This window comes from Hypanus sabinus, chromosome 31 (assembly GCF_030144855.1).
Source record: "Hypanus sabinus isolate sHypSab1 chromosome 31, sHypSab1.hap1, whole genome shotgun sequence".
Classification (NCBI taxonomy): domain Eukaryota; kingdom Metazoa; phylum Chordata; class Chondrichthyes; order Myliobatiformes; family Dasyatidae; genus Hypanus; species Hypanus sabinus.
Window position 1 is genome coordinate 21574502 of NC_082736.1, and position 16868 is coordinate 21591369.

The 16868-nt window shown below is 50.6% G+C and overlaps 1 protein-coding gene across 6 annotated transcripts in view; it reads right to left on the bottom strand.

Moving 5' to 3' along the window:
* Positions 1 to 2433: 2433 nt before the first annotated feature.
* LOC132383949 (speedy protein 1-A-like) overlaps positions 2434 to 16868 on the bottom strand; it is a 31668-nt gene continuing 17233 nt past the window's right edge. For all 6 annotated transcript variants that reach the window (XM_059955151.1, XM_059955153.1, XM_059955149.1 and 3 more), the window contains 2 exons: positions 6963 to 7134; positions 2434 to 3471 (listed from right to left, as the gene is read on the bottom strand). In XM_059955151.1, coding sequence (XP_059811134.1) covers positions 3166 to 3471; positions 6963 to 7134 — 478 coding nt within the window. In that variant the 3' untranslated portion in view covers positions 2434 to 3165. The remainder of the gene's footprint in view (positions 3472 to 6962; positions 7135 to 16868) is intronic.

The following is a 16868-nucleotide window of genomic DNA, read 5'->3' on the forward strand; positions in this document are numbered from 1 at the left end:
GGATAAGTGAAGGGCAAGTTTGTTTTCAAAATGAAAGTGTCAGGTGCCTGGAATGCACTGCCAGGGATGATAGAGGACAGAGGCATCTGAGGCTCATGAATTGTGCGGGGAGTGGACGGGCACGGACACAGTGTAGACAGAAGAGATCAAGTTAGTTCAGCATTTAATTACCAGTTTAATTAGCTCAGCACGACACCGAGGACCAACGGGCCTGTTCCTGCGCTGCGTTTTTCAATATCTTAATGGCGAGTCAGAATCATGTTCAATATCACCGGCATATATCCTGAAATTTGTTGTCTCTGCAGCTGCAGTACAATGCATTACATAATTGTAGAAAAAGAATGTGATTACTCCGTGTGTGTGTGTGCGTGTGTGCGGATGCGTTCACACAAAAAAGGCCGAAGGAGATTAGCAGGGCAGGTAGCAAGAGTACAGTCGACGTTTTGGGCCGAGACCCTTCGGCAGAACTGGAGAGAAAAAGACAAGGAGTAGATTTTAAAGGTGGGGGAGGGAGAAGCACAAAGTGAAACCGGGAAGGAGGGGGTGGTGCTGAAGTAAAGAGCTGGGAGGTTGATTAATGAAAGTGATACAGGATTGGAGAAGAGAGAATCTAATAGGAGAGGACAGAGACCATGGAAGAAAGAAAAGAGGGAGGAGCACCAGAGGGAGGCAATTGGCAGGCAAGGAGATGAGGTGAGAGAGGTAAAAGGGGACAGGGAACGGCGAAGTGCCGGGGGAAAGGTGAGGAGGTCTTCATTACACATTGGAGGCTACACACACGGAATATACCCTGAGTGTGGCCTCATTGCATCAGTAGAGGAGGCCATGGATTGACATGCTGGAATGGGAATTAAAATGGGTGGCCACTGGGAGATCTGGAGGACAGAGCATAGGTGCTCAGCGAAATGGTCTCCCGATCTACATCGGGTCTCCGATAGTCTGCACTGGGAGCACTGGATACAGTAACTGACCCCAACAGACTCACGGGTAAAGTGTCGCCTCGCCTGGAAGCACTGTTTCGGGCCCTGAATAGTGGTGAGGGATGAGGTTTAGGGGCAGGTGTGGCACTTGCTCCGGTTGCAAGGATGAGTGCCAGAAGGGAGATCAGTGGGGAGGAATGAATGGATGAGGGAGTCGCGTAGGGAGCGATCCCTGCAGAAAGCAGGAAGTGGAGGCAGGGAAAAGATGTGCTTGGTGGTAGGATCCCAGGATGATGGAAGTTCTGGATGTGGAGGCTGGTGAGATGGTAGGTGGGGACAAGAGGAACACTATCTCTTGTAGGGTGGTGGGAGGATGGGGCAAGAGCAGTCGTGCGTGAATTGGAAGAGATGCGTTAGAGGGCAGCGTTGATGGTGGAAGAAGGGAAGCCCCTTTCTTTGAAGGGGGAGGACAAACCAAATACCCTCAAACTCCTAATGAAACATAGCCACTGCCTTGCCTTCTTTATAGCTGCATCAACACATTGGGTCCAGGACAGATCCTCACAGATATTTACACCCAGGAACTTGAAATTGCTCACTGATCCCTCCATGAGGACTGCTGTGTGTTCCCTCTCTTGCTCTTTGTGACGTCTACAATCAGTTCTCCGGTCTTACTGATGTCGAGGCAAGGCTTTTGCTGTTGACACCACTCAACCAGCTGATGCATCTTGCTCCTGTACGGCCTCCCGTCACCATTTAAGGCAGAGGTGGGGGGTGGGGGATTTAAATAAAGTGGTGGGTGTCTGGAACGGTGGTGGAAGCAGATATGTCTGTGGTGTTAGATCAAGCCATGAAAACACAGGGGATGCAGCTATACAGGTCAGACCCTGTAGAGCAGATATGACTGTGGTGTTAGATCAAGCCATGAAAACACAGGGGGTGCAGCTATACAGGTCAGACCCTGTAGAGCCAGCGTTGTGCTTGGCGCAGACAGGGGGCTTGTTGCTGTACTGTCCTTTGACTCCATCAGACGAAGGTTTCGTACCACAGGTTGGACGAGACTGGAACTAGAGGTCATGGGTTAAGGGTGAAGGGCAAAATGTTTGAGGGGAACGCAAGGCCAGCCTGTAACGCTGAGGTTGGAACAGATTAGAACCAGGGGCCATGGGTTAAGGGTGAAATGTTTAAGGGGAACATGAACTCAAAAGTGTGGAACGAGCAGCCAGCGGAATTTGGGGAGGAGGTGCATCCGAACAGGTAATTTGGGAAGGGGGTATGAAGACCCAAGGTCCAGGTGCAGGTCGATGGGACTGGGCAGGATGGATGGGAACAGCTGGCCGTGGACTAGATGGGACGAAGGGCTGTGGTGTATGACTCTGGCTGGACCAGTCCTCATGTCAGAGCTGCCCACACCAAGACCACCAGCTCACTGCACGTAATGGTCCCGCCCAGACCATTGATTCACCGAGGGGGGGGTCGGTTCGCTGCTCACATCACAGCCACACACTTGTGTTCCAAAATTTATTCCACAGCAATAAATACACGCACAATCACAAACGGATGCTCGTAACATTCGAGTGCAAACAGACAATGGCAACAACTCCCTGCCCGTCAGTTCCGCAGGGGTAAACGAGAAAGTAGGAGAACAAATAAAGTGCGCTGGGCCGTAAAATGCTGAACAGGCTGGAGGAGAAACGCCAGCACCTGCACCAGTGGTAAAAGGACGTCAAGGTGCCCTTGACTAACACTTCCGGCAGGAGCAATGCACAGAGCTGCCATCATCCCAGCAGGTCAGGAGTTCCCCACACTGCAATACAGGACAGCAACAGAATCCCCTGGAAGTGAGCAGGCAAACCCAGCTGTGCTCAAACGCAGACCGCACCGCGCGGCGGTGTTAAAGGCTGCTCCGGTCATTCTAGGTGAGGTGCCCGTGAGTGCTCAGCCCAGCCCAGGGGGATTTAGGCAGGGTGGTGCATCCTAATACGGAACAAGGCAGCAGACGCAGCCCATTAATCCAAACCTGCAAAACTTCGCTTCGAGAATCGGGCTTTGGATTCCAGCAAAAACTTCACCGCGGAACACGGTCCTGTGACTGCCAGGTCTGGGATCTTGTGTTAGTCAGGAAAAAGATTACAACTGGTGCGCTGTTTGCGGCCTGAACTACAAAACTGCCAACCGGGCATTTAATCTGCTCCCTGTCAAAAACCTGGAGAGAGACTCCTCCCACATTCGAACCCCGAGGGTGTTAGACAGAGTCCAGTGAGACCGTACCTTCTACCGCGTGGTCTATCAGTGCAGCTGGGGAAAGTATCAGGAAATCGTGGGGCCAATCGCTATCAAACAGGGAGGCATTTTCTGGCGAGGGTGAGGAGTCCAAGTCGAGGCCGAAGTAGCACCTGGAGTGGGTACAGAGGGTGCACAATGGGGGGCTTCCGTTGGGTCCCGGCAGGGAGGGGACGATCTCTTTCTGCAAGTAGCTCCGGGTCGCACCACTGTGGTGAGCTGGACGCTCTCTGTGCCAGATGTAGTGAGACGGAATGGCGGCAATCACCTGGAACAGAGAGAGCTCAGATCAGAAGAGTCGAAGGTCAGCCAAAATACAGTGCACGGTCATGCAGTCTGGTGGAACAAATAAAGGCTCGGGCTATTTTCTAAGTTGCGCGCGAATTCAAAAATCATAAGTGTAAAAGGACTGGGGAGTCTTAATGCAGGATTCCCTAAAGGACCTTAACCATACAGGGCGAAAGGAGTCAGTGGGTGTCGTTTACTTGGATTTTCAGAAGGTGCTGCACGAGGCTGATAAAACAAGAGCCAGTTGTGTAACAAGGAAGGACACTAACATGAATAGAAGATTGATCGACTGGCGGGAAGCTGAAGGAAAGAATAAAGGGAGCCTTTTCTGGTTGGCTGTCAGTGACGGGTTGTGTTGGAACCATTTATTTCAACATTATATGTCACTGACTCTGATGATGGAATTGATGGCTTTGTGGCCAGGTTTGTGAATGGTATCGTTGAGGAAGCAGGGAGTAGGCAAGAAAACTTGGAAAAATTAAGAGAATAGGCAAAGAAGTGGCCGATGAAATGCAGTCGGCCCTCCTTATCTGCGAAGGATTGGTTCTAAGACCCACCCCCCAAGGATACCAAAAAACACAGATGCTCAAGTCCCTTATTTAACGGTACGGTGGTCTTTCGGACCCAGCGGAACCCTGGACTTTATTTAACCTGTCTCGGTGCAGTGGTCTTTAGGACCCAGCGGAACCCTGGACTTTATTTAACCTGTCTCAGTGCAGTGGTCTTTCGGACCCAGTGGAACCCCCGACTTTATTTAACCTGTCTCAGTGCAGTGGTCTTTCGGACCCAGCGGAACCCTGGACTTTATTTAACCTGTCTCAGTGCAGTGGTCTTTCGGACCCAGTGGAACCCCCGACTTTATTTAACCTGTCTCAGTGCAGTGGTCTTTCGGACCCAGCGGAACCCTGGACTTTATTTAACCTGTCTCAGTGCAGTGGTCTTTCGGACCCAGTGGAACCCCCGACTTTATTTAACCTGTCTCAGTGCGGTGGTCTTTCGGACCCAGCGGAACCCCCGACTTTATTTAACCTGTCTCGGTGCGGTGGTCTTTCGGACCCAGTGGAACCCCCCGACTTTATTTAACCTGTCTCGGTGCGGTGGTCTTTAGGACCCAGCGGAACCCTGGACTTTATTTAACCTGTCTCAGTGCGGTGGTCTTTCGGACCCAGTGGAACCCCCGACTTTATTTAACCTGTCTCGGTGCGGTGGTCTTTCGGACCCAGTGGAACCCCCGACTTTATTTAACCTGTCTCGGTGCGGTGGTCTTTCGGACCCAGCGGAACCCTGGACTTTATTTAACCTGTCTCAGTGCGGTGGTCTTTCGGACCCAGTGGAACCCCCGACTTTATTTAACCTGTCTCAGTGCAGTGGACATTAGGACCCAGTGGAACCCCCGACTTTATTTAACATGGCTCTGTGCGGTGGACATTAGGACCCGGCGGTGCAGCTCTGAATCCGCAGTATTTCTGTTCACAAAAATGATCACAATCACGATTGAAAATAAGGTGGAAGTAATAACGCGATTGGAAAGAGGTGAAACGCCACCAGTCATTGGAAAAGCGTTAGGCTACAGCCGGTCAGCGATCGGAACAATTTTAATGGAGCATGTGAAAGGCCCTGCCCCGATGAAAGCTACAATTATTACTAAGCAATGTGGTGGTTTAATTATTGAAATACGTAGGTTTCTTAAGTGCTTTATATGCATAGAAGGATAAAATATGTACTAAATACTAAGAAAAAAGTTTGACTATCTGACGCTAAATAATACCGGATGTACCTGTTCCGACTTCAAATCCGACTTAAAGACGGACTCAGGAACGGAACTCATTCATAACCCGGGGACTCCCTGTACTTTCAAGTCATCTCTAGATTACTTATAATAACTAACACAATATAAATACTATGTAAATGGTTGTTATACTGTATTGTTTAGGGAATAATGACAAGAAAAAATAGTTTGTACATGCTCAAGCAAAGAGGGCTGGAGAGAGAACTTCCAGGTTTTCCCGATCCGCGGTTGGTTGAATCCGCGCATGTGGAATCGGCAGATAAGGAGGGCCGACTGTACCGTGTTGGGAGGTGTATGGTCACACACCTTTGATAGAAGAAATAAAGGTATAGTCTATTTTTTAAAGGGGAGGGAATCCAGAAATCAGAGGTGCAGAGGGACTTGGGATTCCCTGAAGGTTAACCTGCAGGTTGAGCCGGTGGTGAGGAAGGCAAGTTCAGCGTTAGCACTCATTTCGAGATGAATAGAAATAAAGAACAAGGACATAACGCTGAGGCTTTCTATGGCAGTGGTCAGACCACACTTGGAGAACCGTGAGCAGTTTCTAAGAAATGACGTGCAGGTGCAGAAGTTGCGGAAAGGCAAGGGCATAAAACAATGATAGCCTGAGCCACTTGTAGCCAAGTGAGACTGCCGGAGACACGTCTGCTTACTACAGACGGCTGACTGCGTCAGTGTGCACTCAAGCCAAACAACTGAGGCCTCTGTAGAGAGACTTTGCCAGGAAGATCATCCTAAAACACACAATCGAGGATGCTTGAGACAGATGGAAACCCACCCGACAACTAAGGCTCTGCTATTGTCTGTACCCACTTCAAAATATCAACGGCTGTCTGCAAGGAGCTTCAATCGACTTTAACATGGTGCATGCAAATAAGGAAGTCGCAATTTACAATGATCAATATCCATGACTGATAAGGCAGTCCTCTATAAAACAGCAGCTTTCTGTTCAGATTTCAGTGCAGTGTGGGTGACTGGGGCCTCTGCGACTCTCCATGTGTACAAGTGAAATAAAAAGAAAGCTGGGTCGGTGAGAGTGCGTGTGTCCTGGGCCCAGTTATTTCTTTACCTTATTTATTTTATTATCAGTGACACTGGCATCAGAAAGGCGAGAAGTATCCCGGGAGAGAAAGGGTTAAGGATTGATGACTCTGTGCCCATACTCGCTGGAGTTGAGAACGATGAGGGAAGATCTCATTGAAATCTCTCAAATATTGAAAGGCCGAGACAGAGAGGATGTTTCCGTGAGTGGAAGAATCTAGGAGCAGAGGGGCACACAGTCTCAGAACAGAAGGTCATCCCTTTTGGGCAGAGATGAGGGGGCACTTCTTTAACCAGACGATGGTGGATCTGTGGAATTCATTGCCTTTGAAGGCTGTGGAGGCCAAGTTGCTGGGTATAGTTAAAGCGGAGTTTGATAGGCTCTCGATTAGAAAGGACATCGAAGGGTACGGGGAGAAGGCAGGAGAACGGGATTGAGAGGGACGTGATGGAATGGCAGAGCAGACTCGATGGATCAATTCTGCTCCTGTGTCTTGCAGCTCATCTTAAGACCATGAGGCACGGAAAGAGCCAACAGGTAATGAGCAGCACCCACCTTGCACAAGTGACAGTTCATCGATTGGCGTAAGGCGCTGCAAACACGACAAACAGATGCTGTAGCCGCGGCACCGACATCTCACCTGCTCACAGCAGTGCCGGCTCACGGCCGCCCGGTAATTCATCTGCGCCCAGAGGTGCAGCCGGAGCTTCAGGAAATTCGGAACGAGCTTCCTCCAATTCTCGCCCAGCGCCCACGGGAATATCTCGTACTTGTACTGCTCTTCGTCCTCTTCCATGTCATTCGCCAGGTACCTGCAGGAGAATCAGATGGCAGCGATCTGATGCTATCCCAAAAGGGCAGGAAGTCGTAGAGGGCCAAAAAAGGCCATTCAGCCCACCACATCTGTGCTGACTGTCACACCCACTATTACTAATCCCAATTACCTGCATTTGAGAGGGCAAGTTTTCTGTTTAGAAAAGCAGAGAGGTAGGAGTCTGGAGAACATTACGGGGGGGGGGGGGGGGGTAGTGGAACCGGTTTGACGCAGTTTTAGAGGCTTTTAGATATACACATGAATATGAGGCCAGACATCATATCACAGAATCCACCCTGGGACCAGCTCGTAAATGCCATTTCAAAGAAGCATGGTCGTGCCTCTGCTTTCTCAGAAGTTTGCACAGATTTGGCATGCCATTTAAACACGGAAACATAGAGCACAATACAGGCCCTTCAGCCCACAAAGCTGTGCCCAACATCTCCCTACCTTAGAACAACCTAGGCTTTACACCCATAGCCCTCTGTTTTTCGAAACTCCATGTAGACATCCAGGAGTCTCTTAAAAGACCCTATCGTATCCGCCATTGCCGGCAGCCCATTCCACGCACTCACCACTCTCTGAGTAAAAAACTTACCCCAGACATCTCCTCTGTACCTACTCCCCAGCACCTTAAACCTGTGCCCTCTTGTGGCAACCATTTCAGCCCTGGGAAAAAGCCTCTGACTATCCACACCATCAATGCCTCTCATCATCTTGTTCACCTCTATCAGGTCACCTCTCATCCTCCGTCGCTCCAAGGAGAAAAGGCCGAGTTCACTCAACCTATTCTCATAAGGCATGCTCCCCAATCTAGGCAAGTCTCCTCTGCACCCTTTCTATGGTTTCCACATCCTTCCTGTAGTGAGGTGACCAGAACTGAGCACAGTACTCCAAGTGGGGTCTGACCAGGGTCCTGTATAGCTGCAACATTACCTCTCAGCTCCTAAATTCAATTCCATGATTGATGAAGGCCAATACACCATACGCCTTCTTAACCACAGAGTCAACATGCACAGCAACTTTGATTGTCCTATGGACTCGGAACCCAAGATCCCTCTGATCCTCCACACTGCCAAGAGTCTTACCATTAATGCCGTAAGTGTGAACCACATCACACTTATCTGGGTTGAACTCCACCTGCCATGGACCATGACAAACTTCTACAGATGCACAGTTGTGAGTATCCTGACTGGTTGCCTTGTGGTCTGGCATGGAAACCCAAGAGCGGAAAAGGCTTCAGAAAGCCCCTGTGCATCACAGGAAAAGCTCTCCCATCATTAAGCACATCGATAAAGAACACAGCCACGAGAAAGAACTGAGGCAGGGCATTGGGCAGTGCTATAGAACAAAGAGATCTGGGAATACTGGTCAACAGTTCTTAGAAATGTGGTTTTTGGGGTCGTAAGGAAAGATTTTGTCATATCGGCCTTCAAAAATTATTCAACTCTGGAGATGGAATGTTATGTTGAAGTTTTACAAGACACTGGTGAGGCCTGATTTGGAGCATTGAGTGCAGTTTTGGTCACCTACCTACAGGAAAGATGTAAACAAGGTTGAAAGAGTACAAAGAAAATTTACAAGAATGTTGCCCGCAACGCAGAATCTGAGTTAGAAGGAAAGATTGAATAGGTACCAGGTTGAGAGGAGATTTGACAGAGGTATACAAAATTATGAGGGGTATAGATAGGGTAAATGCAAGCAGGCTTTTTCTGCTGAGTTTGGGTAAGACTACAACCAGAGGTTATGCGTTAAGGGTGAAAGGTGAAAAGTCTAAGGGGAAAGCGAGGGGGAAACTTCTTCACTCGGAGGGTGGTGAGAGGGTGGCAGCACAAGTGGTGCACACGAGCTCAATTTCAACATTTAAGAGAAGTTTGGACAGGTCCATGGATGGTAGGGGTACGGAGGGCTGTTGTCCCGGTACAGGTTGATGGGAGTAGGCAGTTTAAATGGTTTGGCATGGACCAGAAGGGCTGAAGGGCCTGTTTCTGTGCTGTATGACTCGAAAGCACCGTCCATCTTCAGGGACCCCACCATCCAGGACATGCTCCTTCTCACTGCTACCATCAGGAAGGAGGTACAGGAGCATCAGGTCCCACACCACCAGGTTCAGGGACAGTTATCACCCCTCAAACATCAGGTCCCACACCACCAGGTTCAGGAACAGTTATCACCCCTCATTCATCAGGTCCCACACCACCAGGTTCAGGGACAGTTATCACCCCTCAGCCATCAGGTCCCACACCACCAGGTTCAGAGACAGTTATCACCTCTCAACCATCGGGTCCCACACTGCCAAGTTCAGGGACAGTTATCACCCCTCGACCGTCAGGTCCCACACCGCCAGGTTCACAGACAGTTATCACCCCTCGTTCATCAGGTCCCACACCACCAGGTTCAGAGACAGTTATCACCCTTCAACCATCGGGTCCCACACTGCCAAGTTCAGGGACAGTTATCACCCCTCGACCGTCAGGTCCCACACCACCAGGTTCAGTGACAGTTATCACCCCTCAACCATCAGGTCCCACACCACCAGGTTCAGGGACAGTTATCACCCCTTGACCATCAGGTCCCACACCACCAGTTTCAGGGACAGTGATCACCCCTCAACCGTCAGGTCCCACACCACCAGGTTCAGGGACAGTTATCACCCCTCGACCATCAGGTCCCACACCACCAGGTTCAGGGACAGTTATCACCCCTCGACCATCAGGTCCCACACCACCAGGTTCAGGGACAGTTATCACCCCTCAACCATCAGGTCCCACACCACCAGGTTCAGGGACAGTTATCACCCCTCAACCATCAGGTCCCACACCACCAGTTTCAGGGACAGTTATCACCCCTCGACCATCAGGTCCCACACCACCAGGTTCAGGGACAGTTATCACCCCTCGACCATCAGGTCCCACACCACCAGGTTCAGGGACAGTTATCACCCCTCGACCATCAGGTCCCACACCACCAGGTTCAGGGACAGTTATCACCCCTCAACCATCAGGTCCCACACCACCAGGTTCAGGGACAGTTATCATCCCTCAACCATCAGGTCCCACACCACCAGGTTCAGGGACAGTTATCACCCCTCGACCATCAGGTCCCACACCACCAGGTTCAGGGACAGTTATCACCCCTCAACCATCAGGTCCCACACCACCAGGTTCAGGGACAGTTATCACCCCTCGACCATCAGGTCCCACACCACCAGGTTCAGGGACAGTTATCACCCCTCAACCATCAGGTCCCACACCACCAGGTTCAGGGACAGTTATCACCCCTCGACCATCAGGTCCCACACCACCAGGTTCAGGGACAGTTATCACCCCTCGACCATCAGGTCCCACACCACCAGGTTCAGGGACAGTTATCACCCCTCGACCATCACGTCCCACACCACCGGGTTCAGGGACAGTTAATACCCCTCAGCCATCGGGCTCCTGAACCTGAATCTGAATTGGGCTTCACTCACTTCAACACCGCTCACTGAACACAATAGAAATGTACAAGACTACATCTCAGGAACAGGCCTTTCGGCCCGATCTCTTAAAAGCCTCTAATGTTTTTGCCTCTACCACCATACCAGGCATCCAACACTGAGTAAAACAAAAACTTACCCCTCACATTCCCCCCCCCCCCCCCCACCTTCACTAGATGCCCTTTGGTATTAGACATTTCAACCCTGGGAAACAGATACTCTCTGTCCACTCTGCCTATGCTTCTCATAATCTTACAAAATTATCAGATCTCCCCTCAGCCTCCAACACTCCAGAGCAAACGACCCAAGTTTCCCCAGCCTGTTGTCTGAACCAGGCAACTATATTTGGACTCATTTTCAAGGACTCGACAACTCATATTCTCAGTTTCTTTCATCTGTTATGACTTGTTTCCTTTTGTATTTAAACAATTTGTCAGTCCTTGCACGCAGTTTCTCTTTGTTTCCATTCTACTACTTTGTTCTACTGTGAATGCCTACAAGAAAATGAATCTCAGTATAGTAATGTGGGGACATAAACGCACTTTGATAATAAATTTGTATTGAACTGAGCTGCAAAGGGACTTGGGAGTCCTCGTGCAGGATTCCCGAAAGATGTAATTCGCAGGTTGAGTCTGTGGTGAGGAAGGCAAATACAATGTTAGCATTAATTTCAAGAGGATTAGAATATAGAAGCAGGGATGTTGAGACTTTATAAAGCCTCATGTGGTGTACTGCAAGCAGTTTTGGGCACCTTATCTTAGAAAGGGTGTGCTGACACTGGAGAGGGTTCAGAGGAGGCTCACAGAAAGGATTCCAGGATTGAACAGTTTTTAATGGCTCTGGAATTTCACTAGAATTCAGTAGAATGACAGTGACATCAAAACCTGTCAAATGGTGAAAGGCCTTGATAGAGTGGACATGGAGAGGACATTTTCTACAGTGGGAGAGTCCAAGGTAAGGGGACACAGCCTCAGAAGAGAGGGCCATCCATTTACAACAGAAATGAGAAGTGATTTCTTTAGCTAGAGAGTGGTGAATCTGTGGAATTCACTGCCATAGGCAGTAGTGGAAGTCAAATACAGCTAGGTATATTTAAGGCATAGTTTGATAAATTCTTATTTATTCAGGGCACGAAGGGATACAGGGAGAAGGCAGGAGACTTGAGTTGATCAGCCGTGATGAAATGGCAGAGCAGGCTCGATGGGGCAAATAGCTTAATAGAGAACATTCAATATAAACTGACACCAGCAGAACATTGTGGGATCTGCAAATTTGCAGATGACACCAAGATTGGGGGTGTTGTGGACAGCGAGGAAGACTATCCTGGCTTGCAGAGGGATCTGGACCAGCTGGAAAAATGGCAGATGGAATTTATTGCAGACGAGTGTGGGGTGTTGAACTTTGTTAGGAATGGTCGGACACTGAGGACTGCATGAAACAGAGGGATCTGGGAATATCGGAATTTCTTTAAAGTGTTATAACAGGCAAATAGGGTCATAAAGAGAGCTTTTGGCACATTGGCCTTCATAAATCAGAGTATTGAGTGCAGGCATGGGATGCTCTGTTGAAGTTGTACAGGACATTGGTGAGGCCTAATTTGGAGTATTGAGTGCAGGCATGGGATGCTCTGTTGAAGTTGTACAGGACATTGGTGAGGCCTAATTTGGAGTATTGAGTGCAGGCATGGGATGCTCTGTTGAAGTTGTACAGGACATTGGTGAGGCCTAATTTGGAGTATTGAGTGCAGGCATGGGATGCTCTGTTGAAGTTGTACAGGACATTGGTGAGGCCTAATTTGGAGTATTGAGTGCAGGCATGGGATGCTATGTTGAAGTTGTACAGGACATTGGTGAGGCCTAATTTGGAGTATTGAGTGCAGTTTTGGTCACTGACCTACAGGAGAGGTGTCAATAAGGTCGAAAGAGTACAGAGACAATTTACAAGGATGTCGCCGGGTCTGGAGGACCTGAGTTACAAGGAAAGATTGAACAGGTTAGGTCTTCATTCTTTAGAACGTAGAAGACTTAGGGGAGATTTGATAGAGGTATACAAAATTATGAGGGGTATAGATAGGTTAAGTGCAGGCAGGTCATGGGTTAAGGATGAAGGGGGAAATGTTTAAGGAAAACATGAGGGGGGTGAGAGTGCAGAACGAGCTGCCAGCGCAAGTGGTGCATGTGAGCTCGACTTCAATGTTTAAGAGAAGTTTGAATGGGTACGCGGATGGGAGGGTGTGGAGGGCTGTGATCCTGGTGTAGGTCGGTGGAACAAGGCTGTTTAAATGGTTCAGAAGAGACTAAATGGGCCGAAGGGCCTGCTTCTGAGCTGTAGTCTATTCTGCAAACCAGCACAGACACTCATTTCAGACAACTGGGAAGAGGAAAGATTGAACTATCCTATACCTCGTAGGATTTGCAGTTTGAATTACCAGTGGTTCAAAGAGGCCAAAATCACTCATCTGGGGACAAGTTCTAACTGCAGATGGCAGTCGGGAAATATGAATTAACAATTTTGGAACAGGAAGCTACATTCAGTGACAATAACTGAAAATATCAGCCATCACAGAATCCCAAGTGAATGCCCTTCAGAAAAAAACCTGGCTGTAGATGCACTGCAACGAGGTTTAATTTCAACTGTCCAGCAAGGGACCAATTCAACGGTCAGTTAGAAATGGACGAAACAGCCAGTAGCATGCTTATCTCTTGATGAAAAGCTTTCAGCAAAATCTGACACCAGTTGGAGATTGGAATATTGGAATCTAGCCACAATACGTGTTGGGGAGGGGGTGGTGAAGAAGTTGAAAGCCCCTATGCTTTCAAGAGCCTAATGGTCCACTACAACAGGAGGGTTGGTTTCCGGTTTGTGACAGTGGTCACTACAACAGGAGGCTCGGTGTCTGGTTTGTGACAGTGGTCACTACAACAGGAGGCTCGGTGTCCGGTTTGTGACAGTGGTCACTACAACAGGAGGCTCGGTGTCCGGTTTGTGACAGTGGTCACTACAACAGGAGGCTCGGTGTCCGGTTTGTGACAGTGGTCACTACAACTGGAGGGTCGGTGTCCGGTTTGTGACAGTGGTCACTACAACAGGAGGTTCGGTGTCCGGTTTGTGACAGTGGTCACTACAACAGGAGGCTCGGTGTCCGGTTTGTGACAGTGGTCACTACAACAGGAGGCTCGGTGTCCGGTTTGTGACAGTGGTCACTACAACAGGAGGCTCGGTGTCCGGTTTGTGACAGTGGTCACGACAACAGGAGGCTCGGTGTCCGGTTTGTGACAGTGGTCACTACAACAGGAGGCTCGGTGTCCGGTTTGTGACAGTGGTCACTACAACAGGAGGCTCGGTGTCCGGTTTGTGACAGTGGTCACTACAACAGGAGGCTCGGTGTCCGGTTTGTGACAGTGGTCACTACAACTGGAGGGTCGGTGTCTGGTTTGTGACAGTGGTCACTACAACAGGAGGGTCGGTGTCCGGTTTGTGACAGTGGTCACTACAACAGGAGGCTCGGTGTCCGGTTTGTGACAGTGGTCACTACAACAGGAGGCTCGGTGTCCGGTTTGTGACAGTGGTCACTACAACAGGAGGCTCGGTGTCCGGTTTGTGACAGTGGTCACTACAACAGGAGGCCCGGTGTCCGGTTTGTGACAGTGGTCACTACAACAGGAGGCTCGGTGTCCGGTTTGTGACAGTGGTCACTACAACAGGAGGCTCGGTGTCCGGTTTGTGACAGTGGTCACTACAACAGGAGGCTCGGTGTCCGGTTTGTGACAGTGGTCACTACAACAGGAGGCTCGGTGTCCGGTTTGTGACAGTGGTCACTACAACAGGAGGCTCGGTGTCCGGTTTGTGACAGTGGTCACTACAACAGGAGGCTCGGTGTCCGGTTTGTGACAGTGGTCATGACAACAGGAGGCTCGGTGTCCGGTTTGTGACAGTGGTCACTACAACAGGAGGCTCGGTGTCCGGTTTGTGACAGTGGTCACTACAACAGGAGGCTCGGTGTCCGGTTTGTGACAGTGGTCACTACAACTGGAGGCTCGGTGTCCGGTTTGTGACAGTGGTCACTACAACAGGAGGCTCGGTGTCCGGTTTGTGACAGTGGTCACTACAACAGGAGGCTCGGTGTCCGGTTTGTGACAGTGGTCACTACAACAGGAGGCTCGGTGTCCGGTTTGTGACAGTGGTCACTACAACAGGAGGCTCGGTGTCCGGTTTGTGACAGTGGTCACTACAACTGGAGGCCCGGTGTCCGGTTTGTGACAGTGGTCACTACAACAGGAGGCTCGGTGTCCGGTTTGTGACAGTGGTCACTACAACTGGAGGGTCGGTGTCTGGTTTGTGACAGTGGTCACTACAACAGGAGGCTCGGTGTCTGGTTTGTGACAGTGGTCACAACAGTGTCCGGTTTGTGACAGTGGTCACTACAACAGGAGGGTCGGTGTCCGGTTTGTGACAGTGGTCACTACAACAGGAGGCTCGGTGTCCGGTTTGTGACAGTGGTCACTACAACAGGTGGCTCGGTGTCCGGTTTGTGACAATGGTCACTACAACAGGAGGGTCGGTGTCCGGTTTGAGACAGTGGTCACTACAACAGGAGGCTCGGTGTCCGGTTTGTGACAGTGGTCACTACAACAGGAGGCTCGGTGTCCGGTTTGTGACAGTGGTCACTACAACAGGAGGCTCGGTGTCCGGTTTGTGACAGTGGTCACTACAACAGGAGGCTCGGTGTCCGGTTTGTGACAGTGGTCACTACAACAGGAGGCTCGGTGTCCGGTTTGTGACAGTGGTCACTACAACAGGGGGCTCGGTGTCCGGTTTGTGACAGTGGTCACTACAACAGGAGGCTCGGTGTCCGGTTTGTGACAGTGGTCACTACAACAGGAGGCTCGGTGTCCGGTTTGTGACAGTGGTCACTACAACAGGAGGCTCGGTGTCCGGTTTGTGACAGTGGTCACTACAACAGGAGGCTCGGTGTCCGGTTTGTGACAGTGGTCACTACAACTGGAGGGTCGGTGTCTGGTTTGTGACAGTGGTCACTACAACTGGAGGCTCGGTGTCTGGTTTGTGACAGTGGTCACAACAGTGTCCGGTTTGTGACAGTGGTCACTACAACAGGAGGGTCGGTGTCCGGTTTGTGACAGTGGTCACTACAACAGGAGGCTCGGTGTCCGGTTTGTGACAGTGGTCACTACAACAGGTGGCTCGGTGTCCGGTTTGTGACAGTGGTCACTACAACAGGAGGGTCGGTGTCCGGTTTGAGACAGTGGTCACTACAACAGGAGGCTCGGTGTCCGGTTTGTGACAGTGGTCACTACAACAGGAGGCTCGGTGTCCGGTTTGTGACAGTGGTCACTACAACAGGAGGCTCGGTGTCCGGTTTGTGACAGTGGTCACTACAACAGGGGGCTCGGTGTCCGGTTTGTGACAGTGGTCACTACAACAGGAGGCTCGGTGTCCGGTTTGTGACAGTGGTCACTACAACAGGAGGCTCGGTGTCCGGTTTGTGACAGTGGTCACTACAACAGGAGGCTCGGTGTCCGGTTTGTGACAGTGGTCACTACAACAGGAGGCTCGGTGTCCGGTTTGTGACAGTGGTCACTACAACAGGAGGCCCGGTGTCCGGTTTGTGACAGTGGTCACTACAACAGGAGGCCCGGTGTCCGGTTTGTGACAGTGGTCACTACAACAGGAGGCCCGGTGTCCGGTTTGTGACAGTGGTCACTACAACAGGAGGCCCGGTGTCCGGTTTGTGACAGTGGTCACTACAACAGGAGGCTCGGTGTCCGGTTTGTGACAGTGGTCACTACAACAGGAGGCTCGGTGTCCGGTTTGTGACAGTGGTCACTACAACTGGAGGGTCGGTGTCCGGTTTGTGACAGTGGTCACTACAACAGGAGGCTCGGTGTCCGGTTTGTGACAGTGGTCACTACAACAGGAGGGTCGGTGTCCGATTTGTGACAGTGGTCACTACAACAGGAGGTTCGGTGTCCGGTTTGTGACAGTGGTCACTACAACAGGAGGGTCGGTGTCCGGTTTGTGACAGTGGTCACTACAACAGGAGGCTCGGTGTCCGGTTTGTGACAGTGGTCACTACAACAGGAGGCTCAGTGTCCGGTTTGTGACAGTGGTCACTACAACAGGAGGCTCGGTGTCCGGTTTGTGACAGTGGTCACTACAACAGGAGGCTCGGTGTCCGGTTTGTGACAGTGGTCACTACAACAGGAGGCACAGAAGGCTCGGTGTCCGGTTTGTGA